The sequence below is a fragment of the Rhipicephalus microplus genome, chromosome 9, assembly GCF_043290135.1.
Source record: "Rhipicephalus microplus isolate Deutch F79 chromosome 9, USDA_Rmic, whole genome shotgun sequence".
In the NCBI taxonomy this organism is placed as follows: Eukaryota; Metazoa; Arthropoda; class Arachnida; order Ixodida; family Ixodidae; genus Rhipicephalus; species Rhipicephalus microplus.
Window position 1 is genome coordinate 7,560,922 of NC_134708.1, and position 17,050 is coordinate 7,577,971.

General features: G+C 45.1%; 1 protein-coding gene across 1 annotated transcript; it reads left to right on the forward strand.

Moving 5' to 3' along the window:
- Window positions 1-7,290: 7,290 nt before the first annotated feature.
- Window positions 7,291-15,638, forward strand: LOC119165590 (uncharacterized). Its single transcript, XM_075873042.1, has 3 exons — window positions 7,291-7,435; window positions 12,783-12,841; window positions 15,074-15,638. Exons 2-3 carry the CDS (start codon window positions 12,784-12,786, stop codon window positions 15,352-15,354), a joined length of 339 nt encoding a protein of 112 aa, XP_075729157.1. The 5' UTR covers window positions 7,291-7,435; window position 12,783; the 3' UTR covers window positions 15,355-15,638.
- The last annotated feature ends 1,412 nt before the right edge of the window (window positions 15,639-17,050 follow it).

A 17,050-nucleotide genomic window follows, 5' to 3' on the forward strand; every position in this document is an offset into this window, starting at 1 on the left:
GAGGGGTGCGCGCGCAGCTGCAGCGAGCGAGGAGAGCGGAGGAGCGAGCGAAGGGGGATACCAGCGTCGCGTCCGTGGCTTATTCGGTAGAGCGTCGCGATGCGGCCCGTCAAGTCCTCTTTCTTTTAAAGATAGAGAAAAGACTGCGGACGCCGCCGACGGCGGTGGATGGTTTGGGGTCGCTTATAAAGTGTATTCACAATTATTATTGATGACATTGGCTGAGATACGGCTCTTAGCAAAATTCCTGATTGATTGATTTGTGGGGTTTAACGTCCCAAAACCACCATTTGATTATGAGAGACGCCGTAGTGGAGGGCTCCGGAAATTTCGACCACCTGGGGTTCTTTAACGTGCACCCAAATCTGAGCACACGGGCCTCCAACATTTCCGCCTCCATCGGAAATGCAACCGCCGCAGCCGGGAATCGAACCCGCGACCTGCGGGTCAGCAGCCGAGTACCTTTTCCACTAGACCACCGCGGCGGGGCCTTAGCAAAATTCCTGCAGGCGGCTTGTGAGTCGGTGAAAATCACCGCGGCGTCTGTACAAGTTGTGGTTGCTAGAGCGATTGCCGATTCTTCTGCGGCGTCTGAATTGAGTGCGTTGACCGTGGCCGACGCTAATTCTCGGCCTTGAGAATCGACGATGCTGACAGCGTACACGTTTCTATGCGGATACTTGGCTGCGTCAGTGTAGCGGGCGTCCGGGTCTTGCTTGAACTTTCGTCGAATAGCGTTAGCTCTAGCCTCGCGTCTACTTTTGAGGAAAGTAGGATGCATGTTGCGTGGAATAGGTGCGACGGACAGCGACTCTCTAACGTACAGCGGGATGCGCTTTTTCCGGTCTGCATCGGCAATGAACGTGTCGCTGTAGTTGAGGTACCGGAGCACCGACCTCCCCGTGGGCGTCAGCTTGAGCCTCTCCAGCTGACTGTTCCTATGCGCTTCGATGAGCTCTTGCCACGTGTTGTGGACGCCCATCTTGCAGTAGGCGAAAAAAAAAAAAAACGAAAGGCGAGAAGACAAACGGGCGTGAACTGACAACTCAGTTGTGAGTTCGCGCATTATGTGTAAAATAAATAATGTCATGATGTGTTATCGTTTGTGTTGTTCCTCTTTACTGACATGTACTCTTCACCACTGTTTTTCCACACCTGATTTAGACCGATCGGCGAGCTGCGTGCTACGTCACGTCGCCGATCGCCGAGTTGGCGTCGCTGTGCGTGCAAGGGGGTCGGTCAGGCGTAGGAAAGATGCGCGGGAATTTTTTTTTCGAAATAGAGGCTATGCGCGGGGCGCATGCGCTGTGATATACAAAAAGCGTGGTCGCTGCGGTCTAATCTACGAATTGCCGAGCTTGTATGTGGGGTGTAAAAAAAAAGTCGGAGCCTGTTTAGTGGCCCTTTAATAAACTAAGTTGTGAGTTCGCGCCTGTTTGTCTTCTTGCCTTACATCTTTTTCTTTTTCGTCTATTGTGTGGGCGCCACATTGTTTCCAAGGATGACCATGTAAAGATATGTGTTGACTAAGTTTCCTGCTACGGGCACTGGGGAGCGTGCAGTTTTCTTACAAATATATAAAGTGACATGCGTATACCCTTGCGCAAACGCTCATTTGCTTTATTCACTTCGAAAACAACGAGAAGTTCAGTAGAAGCTCACAGCTTATCCGTCGTTTTTTTCTTTAGTTACGGCCACTGCCGATAATGGTGCGAATTATAGCAGGGAGTATCATGTGTTCGCTGTCGTCATCGCCGAAAGTGTTCAGGATGGCGTTGAGGACCTTGACAGCTTCTGCAGCGTCTTTGCGATCGCTCACCAAAGCCTGCGTGACTTTCTCGGCGATGAATTTCTCGACTGCGTCAACGTTGATTTCGGGTTTTTCTATGGCCGCTGCCTGGACTTCTGAAACATTAAAAAAATGCAAGGAATGTTATTAATCAATGATTGATTTGATTTATACGTGGGGTGTAACTTCCCAAAACCACCATATCATTATGAGAGACGCCGTAGTGGAGGGCTTCGGAAATTTTGACCACCTGGGGTTATTCAACGTGCACCCAAATCTGAGCATGCGCACATGGGCCTGCATAATTTTCGCCTCCATCGAAAATGCAGCTGCTGCAGCCGCGTCCGTGGGATTCGATCTCGCGCCTTGCGGGTCTGCAGCCGATTACCTTAGCCACGAAACGCTAGCTGAAGTTTTGTAAATTTGTTTGAGTTTCATATCTTTTACTCAAATATTTTCTCCCGAAAAAGTCTGTCGCTTTTTATACTCTGTACATAAGCATACACGGCACATACCACTGTGTGTTTTTGTAAGCACTTTTTGTTTTCACGTGAAGTTGCGGGTCGACAGCGGCCGCGTGTCGGAGACCCCTTCCTTTTACAACACAGGAGTCCAAGGACGAACAGCTTCTAACCAGGCTGGAGATTATATATCAATCTCCTTGTCAGTAATATGATATGGCACGGTCATATACGCACGGACCACGAGATTGAAAAAAAATGTTTACGTAAGCAGGTGAAGTTTTTCATCGCCTAAAGTGAATGTTTTGTTTTTGTTTTAGTACACACGTTTGACGGAAATATGCTTGGTTGGGCAAGATATTTTAGGCGCTTTCACACTGACAATTGGACTCTAGCGGTATTATAGTTTCACCAAGACCATATACTGAGCTGTCAAAAAAAGAAAAAAAAAGCTCACAGCGTCCTTTGTGCATTCGTCTAAGACGGCTCGGGTGCAAAATCCATCCAGTGTGACTATTTTAGTGGCAGTTTATATCGACGTCGGGTGCTCGCTGGTTAATTCAAGGTAAATAATTCCTATTAACGTTCGCTAATGTTTAACTCAGGTATAATCGTGAATCACGTTTCACTAATGAACTCAGTATCGATTTGAATGGCTTTATTATCATATAAATAACGTTCACTAACATTCACTAATTAACTCGGCTTCATTTTTCCCCCTTTTTACATAGCTTCTTTTTTATATGATTGTCATCAAACATAAGTACTCAGTCATGCTTTCACTCGCTTTTGCAAGGCTTTCACGTCATGTAATTTTTGTTTGCTTCAGTTCTCTAACACCGAATTGTCGTTCAAGGCCACGTTCACTTGACCTATGAGAGGCTTTCGCCTTAAGGTGAATGACAACTTACGGCACAGGAGTCCAAGAACGAACAGGACCATGGTCAGACGGGCTTTCATGTTGATAGTTCTGTTGCAATAAAGAGTACATGTAAGTCCCAAGTTTAGTCACTTCCCAATTTATCTCCCCTCGTTAGTAACATAAAGGACCATCTGTGTGCTTTGTCGGCTTATTGAAGTGTTTGGCTGCTGTGTTTTACCAAAAGCTGCTAAAATACGTGAATAAATAATTACACGCTCCAAAGGCAGTGCACTGACGAAAGGGCGTATGTACTAGCCGCCCCTTTGTGGCGCAAAGGTACTGGAAAATCTACATAGATTCCTGAGCTCATTACTTGACGAAAATCGCGTCCTGGCCCGAGAATTGCATTAAAACTAGTATTTAGTATTCCAGCTTTTGGTCCTGGGTTAGATTACCAGGCTAGGAGGCGAGTTTCGTCATCTAAGAAGCTTTCTTTCTCAAATTTTTATATCGATTTCGTTACATCAGAGGCGTGATGACAGTGAAGTAAGTAAAGCGTAGTTCACTAGCAGAAGACAAGTAGTAAGAAACTTTCTTTGCCCTCGGCTCTCACCGTGAATTCAAAGTCAGATTGACCGTTTTTGAAAATGTTGTAAATAATCATAAATATGCAGATGGAGAGCATGGCTCATACACAATGGATGGATTTGGCCGAGTAGTAGGTAAATGTTTTCACTGTTTTCTTTATTACATTACTCGTAGAAACTAGGGTCCCACAGTAAAAAAGAAACCTCACGTGGCTCTTTAATTGTTTATTACAACAACCTTGATGACAATACTGAGCGCAATTATTGGTAAAAATTTTATACATATCAGACAGAACGTTTCTGTTCAGATCAGTTAAACACGAAAAAAGCGCAGCAAAAAGAAAGCCATACAAGTCAGAAGAAAAAAAAATGATGTTATTGCTGCTCAGTTGGGATGCCTATATGATCAATTTTAAAGACTAACAAGTAAATAGAGAAACTTCAAACTTACCGGATAACACTGGGACAAACGTTTTGCTTTTTGTGATTCGGCTGTGGTGGCCCAGATGACTTTCTGACGCGGAACGGTCCTTATATATTCAGCCTAGAACAGGAACTAGTATGCACTATTTACGTCCCAAAGGTGGCCCAAAGTAACAATAGCAGCGTTCCCTTCTTTTTTTCTTTTTCGTGTACTTTTAGACAGTGTACACTTCCGTGGGTACTGTGTTTACAGTATTGAAACAATGGAAAGCTGTGTGCTTTTAACACTGCACCAACGTGCAGTGCTCATGGTGTGCATGTTGCTAGGCGAAAGCCTGCGAACGGTTCAGCAGGTTTGATTCAGCGGTGACTGTTATGCGCTTGCGTTGTTCGCTTACTGATTGTTCGCGCCCCGCCGCGGTGGTCGAGTGGCTAAGGTACTCGGCTGCTGACACGCAGGTCACGGAATCGAATCCCGGCTGCGGCGGCTGCATTTCCGATGTAGGCGGAAATGTTGTAGGCCTGTGTACTCAGATTTGGGTGCACTTTAAAGAACCCCAGGTGGTCGAAATTTTCGGAGGCCTCGACTACGGCGTCTCTTGTAATCATATGGTGGTTTTGGAATGCTAAACCCCACATATCTATCTATTGATTATTCGTGCTACGACAACAGCTCGTAGCACCTTTGGGTAATTACGAAAGAATTACGGGAGGGTAAAAGAGATCCGTTTTATTTTTTCGACCCATCCCAATAAAGAGATTAGACAGCGATGCCGTGGAAAGCACGAGGACTTGTAGCTTTTTAACTGTGCTGTAGTAGCGATTAGGTCATGAATGGAAAGGGAGAGGGCGAAAAAGAACTTGCCGTAGGCAGGGCGTATGTTTTCTGAGGAGTCCTCACTTGTGCGGTCACTGTGTGAAGAAAACGGAGCGGTAAGGAACCGTGAGCACATCACGTTTTCACGTGTGACTTCAACCAGGAATAATCCGTAAACGCCGGCTCGAGCACTCGAACCCTGTTTACGGATTTTTCATAGCAAGCTTCCATCTTCTCCTTCCGGCCGTTTTTTTTACGATTTCAATTGGGATATATACACAGAACTCTTCGTACAAAAACGAAAAACCTCATAATGCCTTTTATGCATTCGCCTTTAGTAGACTGAAAGGCTTTCAGCCGATATTATGGATCTTCCCCCGTCGCTATTCGAAAGCTCTCTGTACCTTCATAATGGCTTAGCACGGCTTCCGTGATCGGTGCCATTGCAAGCTGTCTGCGTCTCGTCTGCTTTTGCGTGGCCTCCGTGATTGGCCTAGCTTGCGGCTACCATGTAGCGACGCCATCATATCATCAGAGTTTCTCAAAGCTACACTCTCATATATGAGCAGCAACGCACGGCGCTTCAGCCACCATGAGAATGACACGGATTTGTTTAAGCTTTCGGCTCCCTTGGGTTTCTTGGGGCCTGAATCCGCTTTGACGTAAGAGGAAGTTCAGCAATTTTTAAGCAGCTACGCATTACCACCTTAACCTTTTTAAGCTCACCAATTCAAATCGGCACACAAAATTCCCAATGGTCCGTTCTTTTACTTGAAAAAAAAAAACCAAAACAGTGCAATAAACAAAGCCAGAAGTGCATTCGAAGGTCGCAAGCACGAAAACTAAGCAAATCCGTGTACTATCCATCATATCCATGATGGCTGAACGATCACAGCGCCAGAGTCCCCTCTATAATTAATTGGTAAAGCTCTATGCGTTATGTGACTTCACAGGGACGTCATTAAGGCGTCAAAGTTTTTTTTTTTAATTGTGGGACGTCAGGATCACTTCGTGTGGTGACGTCATCACGTGATATTTTTTTCTTTATCACTCGTCCCCGGCGCCGCCGACGGTAATTTTTTTGCGTTCGATAAGGCGCCTCAGGCTTTTGTGTATAAAGATTATCTCATGGCGGCAAAATCAGATTTTAAAGGAGAAAACTAAATCTCTTGTAACTTTTTCCTGTAGCGCAAAATAAAACATGTATACGCAAATTGGTGCCTGGCACGTCAGCCAAGCGCCAATCATTGGCATCGAGTCAGCCGTCGATTAACTTGCATGAAGACGAAGTCAAATTCGTCAACATTTATCGGTCGCGTGCTGGATTGATAGGTCCAACTATGATATACGCATGCGCAAATAAGTTTTCTTGCCTTCTTACTTTTGCGCTGTTGTGAGTCTCTTCAACTGTTATTCAGCGTCTGTGGTGTGGTGCCTTCTTCGAGTGTTCGTGTTTGCGCGCCCTTTCATACAGAATGAAAGTGCAGTAATATGCAACAGTACTGACAGTTGGGCATGGCTCGCTGCGCAACACACACGCGGACAGTAAGTGGACAACATTGTGCGCGTGCTGTGCATTTATTCCGCGTTTGTGTTGCGTAGCAAGTCATAAAGGAATCTGGCCTGTCAGGGCCGTGCGCAGGAATTCTTTCCCGGGTGGTGTTTTCATGTAGAACGGCTAACTTTGGCTGACTGGCTGGCGGTCGATGTCAAGGGATGTAAATTACTTTAGTAACACCCGAAATGTTAAAGCACGAAAAAATTTCGGGGATGTTGAACCCCCTTAACAACCCCCTAGTTGCGGCCCTGCTTTCTATCATTTCCTTTTCAGGGCGAGAGCGACTGACTACACCGGATGTAACTTGCGCATTTTCGTTCATTTTCAGTGCTGTCACGCAGTTTTGACACCTTGTATATGCAGGTGATATCAGGCATCGTAGTACTCCCTGTCTTTGGTGCTGATATATATATATATATATATATATATATATATATATATATATATATATATATATATATATATATATATATATATATATATATATATATATATATATATATATATATATATATATTCTGTCTAACCGCCACTGCGATAACGCACTATGCAGTGCACCGTGAAATTGTGATGATGACCTTTCACAAGAAAGGATGCCACACTGGTGGGGAAACTAAATGACCTAAAACACTGGACACTATCATTCTATCGCGTCCGTTTGTAATATGGCGCAGTTGATATAGGCATTTCGAGCAATTCCTCGGTTTCCTGTCAGTAGCGGACGCCTTCGCAACCGCTATCGGAGTTCATACACGCAATAATGGGGGATAGCGATAAAGAAAATTAAGCCTGTCGTTGTTCTGTGGCTGATGCAGCTCACTTCTAGAAGGCTTTCGATACGCCTCACCCACTTGCCCGAAATATTACTTCTCTCACTTGTAATCCTCAAGCCGGAACTCACAGTGGCTGTCTTCCTTGCAACCCGTAGAAATTGAGCGGTGAGTTGGCGGGCCACCCTTACTTTCTACAAGGGTCACGATTCCTTCGCGTGCACTTTTTGTCTTCAACACTGTTTTGCCTTCAGTTCCGCAAGTTTCATAGATTTACTTTAGAGGAAGCAGAACAGCAAGAGCCTGTATTCCAATCTACGTGGTACCTAGGATAAATACGTTAAAAACGACTTGCGTTTCTAGTACTCTTAATCTTTTAAATATGATTAGAACTGATATGGGTAGCTCTAGGAGATCAGGGAATGACAGAATGAGTCAGGGAACAAAGGGGGTGGCAGATATATGCACCAAGCGAAAGAAAGGAACCTGGGCTGGCCGTTATGCGTATAGGACGGACAACTGGTGGACAGTAAGGACAACAGAATGGTCCCCATGGAATAGAAAACGTTGTCGAAGAAGGTTGTAGAGAGTCAGAGTTACAAAATCAAGAACTTCGCAGGGATGTGATGAAATCGGCTCGCCCAGGATAGGGTAAACTGGAGGTCATTGGTAGAGGTGTCCTGCCGTAGGCTGAAACAGGATGAGGATTTTTTTTTTTGAAGTCTTCAAGAGCTGAAAAGATTAAAACCATAATTTTCTTCGCTTCATATGTGCACAGCCATTTCCTCTCATTTTTTTTTTCTGAACAGAGAGTGCGGTTTGTAAACATGGCTTTTTGGGCTGTGTAGTTAGTCAAGTGCCCCAGGTGGTCGAAAAAGAGCCCCGTTAAAGAGCGCCAGGTGGTCGAAATTTCCGGAGCGCACCACTACGGCGTCTCTCATAATCATGTGGTGGTTTTGGGACGTTAAACCCCACATATCAATCGAAAACTTTGCTAACAGCTATTGTCTTCACAATGGAATTTGCTCTCGCGGCTTCAAAAGGTACCGACATACGACATATCAGGCTTGTAGGCAGAAATTTTTTTCGGGGAGGGAGGGGGGGGACCTTCTTGATTTTTTGGGAGGGCACCACCTTGAAATGGTCAATTTTCGCTGTTTAAGCCATGGCGAAAAAAATTTGGTGGGGGGGGGGGGGGCACGAGCCCGGAGTGCCATTCCCTGGCTACGACCCTGCCACGTATCTCTGTTTCATCATCATCAGCATAATTACGCCCACTACAGGACAAAGGCTTCTCCCATGTATTACCCATCAACTTGGTCCTGCGCTTGCTGCGGCTGCGTTATACCCGCAAACTTCTTGATCTCATCTGTCCACCGCAGCAGTAACTAGTTATGCATCCGCTTCCAATGCGGGAAGTATGTAGGGTCTGCGAAGGCCTCTGATGAGAGTATACCAGAGCCTTGATCAAATGGTTGAGCATCCGCTGCTGCTGTGGGATGCACGGAATTGTTGCCGCCAGGCACCTACTGGTTAAATGGGTACTAGCGCAGAACTAAATTCATAGTCGCTTGGGTGGGTACCCGCCATGTAAAAAGGTGGCATTAGACCGCCAGACCTGAAATTGAGGTAATCTTTTTTCTCTTTTTTTTTCTGCCTGCATCTTGCACTCTTGCCTGCTCTTGCGATCCAGTCAGTTCTTTTTTAAATTATATATAAGCACTTATTTCAACTTCTCGCTGCATGCCCTGCCCATGTCAATTTCTTCTTGATTTCGACACCTATAATTTTCCTTCCCATCGCTCGCCGCTTCTTAATAATATTTAATTATAATAGCTAAACCTGCATATCATGTTCTCTAAGTATACAAAAACCAGGCTTTACCATTGTTATGTTGTTCCTTCAACAGAGTACATATTGTGGCTGTCATATAACGATGACTGCTTGTTAGCGGATATACACTTAAGTCATATCCTGTACCTCTCCCATGGTTATTAGATTGTGCAATGTTACTTGCAGACTAGGAACTAGAAAGAGGACGTATTGCACCCGAGATCGTCAACGCAATCGCGAAATGGTCCCCCTTTAGTTCCGTTCATTGTTGTGAAAGAACAAAGGATGGAGCACAGAGGTGATAAGCAGGGACACTTCTCCCCGTGTTGCCACCCGAGAAATAGCGTGCGCACGTTGCGTAACGCCGAATTCCGATGCAAGCCTTGCGTCGGGTCCACCTTACTGCTCGATAACATTTAGGCGCGAAGCGTCTGCGTGTCAAGGCGTCGTCACCGTCCATCAGAAACTGCTACTGTGCGTCACCAAAATTGGGGAAATACTACCACGCGTCAACGGTCCATACTGTGCACATTATGAGTTAAAGGCTTGTCGTTACTGCCTAAAACGTTATGTTTGACTTGGCATCGCTGTGAGAATTTCCGACGAAATTTACCAAGGCGCATCATGTTTCTTGTGTAAACTAGTGATGCAAACGTGCATCTATTTGGTTAAGTTATCTCTTTGAAACACCACTTCTTGAAACATATCTGCAAAATGATGGTCTGATAGTAGACCGTGGGCGAGTAAAGCAGTAATTAAAGGGTCATTCCACGCCAAACGTTCCAGCCATTTTGGCGACCATCTCACATGTATTCGAAAAAAATCGTGCTGACTTAGTGCATTGAAAACTGAACTGCTAGAATATTTCGGAGAGAAAAAAAATTTGGTCACGGGGCTGCCTTCTCAACTTCCTCGAAGATCATTTGGCTGTTTGTCGAAAAATTATTGTAAAAGTACCGCCCCTTCTTTCTATACCAAATTTGGTCTAGATGTTAATTAAAGGTGTTTGTGTAAAGCGTTCGAAGCTCAGTAGTATTAGGGCAATTTTATTACACATACGCCTCCAAGAATTTTGCCATAATGTGTTATGTTTGTATTTTTTCTATTGCTATTGCATTTTGTATCAATATCTGAGTAGTAAATACTTACTCTACAGAAGATATAATTTGAGAAAAAAATAATTTTAGACCTTTCAAGCTGCAAACTTTACAAAAAGCAATCACGAATTTCGCAAAATTGCTAGTTTTTTCCATATATAGATGCGATTTCCACTATGTGGTAGTACATTTAAATCAAAAGCACATAAAGAACTCTTTCATATGGCAAATTTTATCAATATTTTTTTTGTTTTAAGGAAGGAAAATATTTTTGAACTGTCCCATTGATGGCAATGGGGAACTTCAAGGCGGCAGCTGTCGTATGACCAAATGGGAAGATGCGCCGATGAGAAAGCTTTGCTGTGGAAAACACTGGCACGCACTGCACGCTTCGACCCCTCCCCGGGTTTCACGCAGGTAGAGCTAAAGCACCCTTACCTGTTTTAAATGCGCTTTTACTCGACGTGATGGCCAAACGCGAAACCCGAGCATCTTGCACGATATGTACATGTACAATCGCGACTTTCCGAATTTCCGGAGCCCTCCACTACGGCGTCTCTCATAATCATATATGGTGGTTTTGGGACGTTAAACCCCGCAAATCAATCAATCGCGACTTTCGTCCGAGTATCTGAGCCGCATAAATTATTGCTGCCAGTATTGGCAATCCAGATGCGGCATCGGCAGCCCGCTGTGCAGCGGATGCCCCATCTGTATATTCACCAAGAAGGTTGGCGTATAGTTAAGAACCTACACGGAATAATTATTATATATATTTTTCATCAGAATAAATAAACGTACAGGTCGGTATTAGTCCTCGCTTGGTACTTTTCATATTGTAATGGGGACGTGATGGAGAGTATGAATAATAAATAGAGCTGGCGTTTAGTTTATGACAACTGCGGGTAGAGATACCAGCTATATTACAGCCTAAGATTAAATGCAAGCTCCACCCCCAGTGCTGCGGCGCTGCAGTTTCGATGACGGCCGGGTGGCTTCCGTCGTGTTAGGTGCTATAGCACAGCAGAGCCAGGTGGTTTCTGTTCTAACCACAAGTACTTTCCCGCTCCTATTGTAGATACCACTCATAATCTTAATTAATAGTTCGTCATTCCTACTTGAGTTATTAAGTTCTCGCAAGCAACCGAAACCTTGCCAAGCTTCACGTTTTCTACCATGATGCGTACACCAGCGACACGTGCTCCTTATGCGGACAGACAGCGACACTCGCACAGATGCTCTGGGAGCGTATAAACGCTCATCGCGAGTGGCTCTACCTCAAACACGTGGGAGATATCCCTCAAAAGCTCGCTTCTCGCCGCCAGGTATTCCATGCCGGTCCCTAATAGGGTGCCTGATTGGCTTTCCCTCGCCCGCCCCTCCGTCACGGAGCGGTGGGTGGGGAAAACCATTAAGGCACCCTAGTCCCTACACGGCAAACGCCCGCTACGTGCTAAGCGCGTCCTGTAGGACAAGAATAAGGTTTTTACATTCCATTCCATTCCATTCCAGCTTCCCGACCGGACAGTTGGGAATGTCAATACATTTCTTAGCAACGCAATCACCAAGTGGGAACAGACGAGAATAGACACAACGCTCTGTCTCCCTCTTGGCTGTTGCACTAATAATGATTGTAATTTAGAAGACGTGACACTGACATGTGTTTGTGTCTGAAAATGACCAAACTAAGCACGCGAAGCGTGCTTGGTGTCACGGAAATGAGAAAATGTAATTGGACAGGGAATGAATGCAAATTTTCTCTTGTTGGGACAGTGAAGTCGGCTGAGGGCGGAGCTTACGTTTACCCCCTGGTTGTAACAGAATATCGAGCAATCATCCAGTCGCAAATAGGACAAATACAGAGGGCACTGCATGCAGGCCGGTGCTAACAATGGACGACGGGCTTGTCTAGGCTTTGTCGCTCCAACTCGTCTCAGACGAAGCCTGGTTATGGTGAACGGTTCGATTATATGAAATCAACTGCACTTCCGCCTGAGAAACATGGCGGATATGTTCACCTGACCGTCATTCCCAGGAAATGAGGATGGATGGATGTGGCGCCATCTCTGGGCAGCGGAAGCAGCAGCCTGCCATAACTGAATGGGAAATAGACCGGAAAGTTAATAAATCTTGAACGAAGCCAGTTATTCAAAATTACTCCGGGTTATATGTAGCAGAGACCGACTGGTACAATTTGTCAAGACTGCAGTATCGCACAACAAGGCGGGTGCTTTTCCAGGACAACCCCACCCGCAGAAACACCAGATTTCATTGCTAAACACTCTGGGAAGCCACATAGTGCAACACTGTAACTTTGCCAGTCTGCTCAAATAAGTCTCTACTGTACTGTAGAACTGGGAGTAGTTTTTGATAACCAGCTTATTCCAAGAGATATGAATTTCTTCGCCTATTTCTCATTCAGTTACGGCACGCTGCCGCTGTGGCCGACGAGAGTGGCGCCACGTGCAGATGTCTCCAAATCCTGTTCATGCCTGATATCTTTGTGAAGTCTAGAGCGGATAGTGATTTCGTTACACTGCTCGACGTATCCAGAAACTTAACTTGATTCGCTCATTTGTTCACAGCATGACTACCATGAACGCCTATCCAATATTGGCCCTCCTAATCCTGGGACATCTGAGTCGTAAGTGATCACACTGCGCCTATCTTATACGTCTGGTGGTTTCTTCATTTAGTAAGCAGGATTCCTCAAGTCTCCATACGTCACAAATGATGTGTGATAGTTTAAGTTCAAATTCGTTCAAAATAGATAGGTTCATGGTTGTTAGTATAGGCAGACAAGGGTCACAATATCAAGCGACTACAGCGGGACCCTCGGTTAACAATAGCGCTACGTATCATTTTTACGTAACAATAGTCTGCAAATATTGCAGCACGTCAATATTACACAAGGGAAACGTAAGTGAATGGTGAACTTACTAGAAAAAGAAATACTCCACCTTGAATGCTACGCAACAGGGAACTATACAGCGTACGCCACGCAAACAAACCAGCTTTCACATTTCGTAGCATTTACGTCGCCTTTTATTTTAGCGGCCCCTCAATGACACTCGACTGACCTGTATACAATACAAAAGTGATTGTATCAGCATCTTTTTCTCTTTCACTCTAACTTTTGCAGTGATATGCTTTCATTACATACAGTGGCTAATCGGGCTATAGTAGTGATTAATACTCCTATTCCATGAACTGAGTGTTTAGGAAGCCTTAGGAGGCACTCATGAGAACGTGGCGTTGTAAAAAAGCGGTGACTTCGACACCAAGGAATTCACGATCAACCCCCAGAGTGGCTTCATACCCGAATGTTGCGGAACCAAACCAAACCAAACATGGCTCAGTAGACGTCATGGAAAGCTTCTGTGGAGTGGCGCTGGCTGCTTGGCGAGTATAAAAAAGTGGCTTTCGTGTGACTCGGCCTACAGATGGACACACAATAGAAGATACTGAGTCAGGGCCACAGAGTTCCCTAAAATTAACCTGAGGTGATTCTGGCGCTGCGATCGTTCAGAGACCATGCAACGATTGGTGGTACACGAATTTGCCTAGCCTTCGTTCTTGCAGGCCTGGAATAGCACTTGTGACTTCGTTTATTGTTGTGTTTCGGTTTCGGCATCAAAAAAAAAACGAACCATTTAAAACTTTGTGAGCTGATTTGAAATGGTAAGCCAAAAAAATTAAGGTGGTGAAGTTCAACGCTGATCGTTTGTTGATTTTGTTTCGTGACAAAACAGCTCCGAACCACGCGAACACAAACGGAGCCAGAAGTACGAAGATTAGACAAATCCGCGTACTACAATATATATAGTACCCAGAACGTGTTTTATTTATTTTATTTCAAAATACCCCTAAAGACCCTCGAAGAGGGTATTACATAAGGGGACATATAACAATAAATGGGAAAAATAACGGAGTGGAAGTAAAGCTAAAAAAGCACAATCTTAACACTTGGCTGGTATACATTCGGTAAAAGTGTTTACCAGCCGATGAATGTATATAAGAATGCATATATTCTAGGCACTATAATACTACCCATCATTGCCATGTTCGCTGAAGCGCCGTGCGTTGCAGCTCCCATATAGACACTAGCGCCAGAATTCGCTCTATTCTATTTATAGGAAACTCTATGCTAGTGGCTCGGCTGGTAAGCCGAAGATGTGTGCAACGCACCAGCAGGCTCGACAAGCATGCATGACTATAGACAAACGGCTCGCTGGATTCTAATGTCACGTTTTAGACAGTTTTTATTGAATCGTTTCGAAGGCCTTCGCCCCAGCATAGTCATATCGATATATGTGAGCCTCGAAATGTTCATACCCAAAATGAAATGGGCGCATTGTCATTAAACCTTCTGTTGGTAGTATGTTCTTGACCTCATATTTTACCGTCATGCGCATTCAACTTCCACGTAGTTAGGCTTTCTCTGTGACCAATAAAAGAAAAGACGTCGCCACATGACACGCGAGGACACACGGCGCTGAACTCCTTGCCAGTCCTCTGGTCCAGTTTTGACATGCGCTTAGAGAAGCTATTCAAGATAGTGTAGCAACAAGCCCTCGCTATTATTTCGCAGACCCAATATTAATTTCATTCGATGCTTCGGAAACTCAGTTATTCCCGTTGATAAAATAAAGTAAGCTTGCATATATTAATGCTCTTCATCATCGTGCTAACTGCACCTTACTGCAGGTCGAAGGATTATCGCATGTTTCGCCAGTCAACCCGGTCCTGTGCTTGCTGCGGCCACATTATCTGTAATCTCATCTGCCCTCCTAAAACTTTCGAACTTTCTTTTGTACTAATACTTTTAAGTTCGCGCACATTGTTCTTGCATCATCCCTTTCCTTTCGTATTTCAGAAATTCAAGCTGCTACTTTGAACAAGCCGCCAAAAAATGGAAACGCCCTGAGGAGACAGCTGGTGGAAAAGATTTTCGATTCACTTGCGGACGAATGTGAAGACCGTGGCGAAGCTCTGAAGGCGCTGAAAAGATCGCTTAGTGCAGTCATCGACGAAACGGACGAACAGTCTATCACTGCCGTGGCTATTCTCATTGCTGCTGGAATCGCCGGTGGCCTTATAGGTGGAGCCGCAGGTGGTGCTGCTACATCTGCCGTGGGAAAAGCTATCGGCAAATAGGTCCGATGAACCTTTGGATCCCAACGAATGTCATGAGCTGGTTTGGTTTTTACGTGAGTTCTAAAGGTTAATAGACGACCACGTCTTAGCCTCTTCCACCATATTCTGTAGCGAGGTGGGACTTTAAGTTCATGAGGAAAGACGTGGACCAGTACAGAAGGCTGTGTAATCTAGCAGAACCTCTCACAAATCCACGTGACTTCAACTACCATGTTTGCTTTCACACAACCAGCATTCCTTCGCGCTGACTCGGCTGATAATAATAATGAGAAAGATGGCTTTGACTTCGTAGTCGCTTCGGGAAAATGCACGAGCGAGCGTGTGAGTTTTTCGTTCTTACAACCTGTCACCACCTACTTCATCTGTACTCCTACTTCACTAATTAAAATATTCAGTATCGGCTGCAAAAGTCTGAGAAATACGCGCCCTATCTTAGACATGCGCCACATGTACACGTACATGGGGGGAGGGGGGGGGGGGTGGGATGAAACACGAACGTCGCGAGACTCTGCTTCTATCTCGTTATGACCGTAGTGGCAATAGAAAGATGCCTCTTGAATGTATCAGGGATGACTTTAGTGTCCTTTAATTGCCATCCAGGATACAGCCACCTTCAAGAAATGGCAAACAGCAGAGAAGGTAGACGCCGTGCTGTTTGCGTTCCTTTCCATCCCCACAGCATACGCACGATGAATATAAATTATATACTGCTTCCACATAACCCACATCGACAACGCTTGCTGTCCTCGACGTATATCGCGCATGTGGATGCGTAACAAGCCCACGTAACAAGCAAACGGTTTGCAGGACCACGTCGGTGGTCTATACTGGTAATGGTGCTCGACTGCTGACCCGCAGGACGCGGGACCGAGTCTCGGCCATTGTGGTAATGTTGCCGGCTTACTATAGGCGAATTCGGGTTTCTTTTTTCAACGGGTCGCTTGCACAGTTTTGCAGTTGCTTGTGGCTTGTTTTTTTTTTTTTTCGTGGTGGGGTTGGGGGGTGGGGGGTTTATTTGTATTTTTTTGCAGATGTAGTTATTTTAGAAATCATCACGTTCACCAATGGCGCTTTGTCGTTCGCTAATACCACGCTTGTCAATGACTGTCTAACGAAGGCCACAAACATTGGGGAATCAGCAAGTATAAAACCTGAATCATTCCCTGGCAAACGTGCATTCAACTGCAGAGAGACAATGTCAGCTACCCTGGAGATAATGTCAAAAAGTAAAATGAAAGTTCATTCTACTACTGCTTCCTTTAGCCTTCTTCGCGAAAGTTGCCCCTCCCCCCTTTTTTTTCTTGGGGGGGGGGGGGGCTTTTTTATTATGATTACTCGCTTGTTATAGATCGATAAGGCCTGGCCGTTGTGCATTTCTAAGGAAGCGAAAGCGCTGTAAGCCCGTGTGTTCAGATGAAGAGCTGAGGCCGTGTGTACGTTAAAGAGCTCAGATGGTTGAAATAGCCGGTGGTTTCGCTACGTAAAACTCGAACCGTATTTACTATTAGTTGGCGATATTAAATTTGATTCGATTCTGCGTTTTCCATTCGCGTGATACATGTCGCTTAGTCATCTGATGCGGTCACATTAAAGAATCGCTTCCATGACTTATATGTGAACTGCCCTACTCAAACAAAAAACAATTACGGCCATTTTTCTAACACGCAGCGGCATTCAGCGATCCTCAAACCAGCAT

Excerpts from the sequence above, each read along its gene's own strand:
- LOC119165590 (XM_075873042.1), top strand. The coding sequence starts at position 12,784 with ATGACTACCATGAACGCCTATCCAATATTGGCCCTCCTAATCCTGGGA. Across the intron at positions 12,842-15,073 it reads AATCCTGGGACATCTGAGTC|AAATTCAAGCTGCTACTTTG; the intron begins GTAAGTGATCAC and ends TTCGTATTTCAG.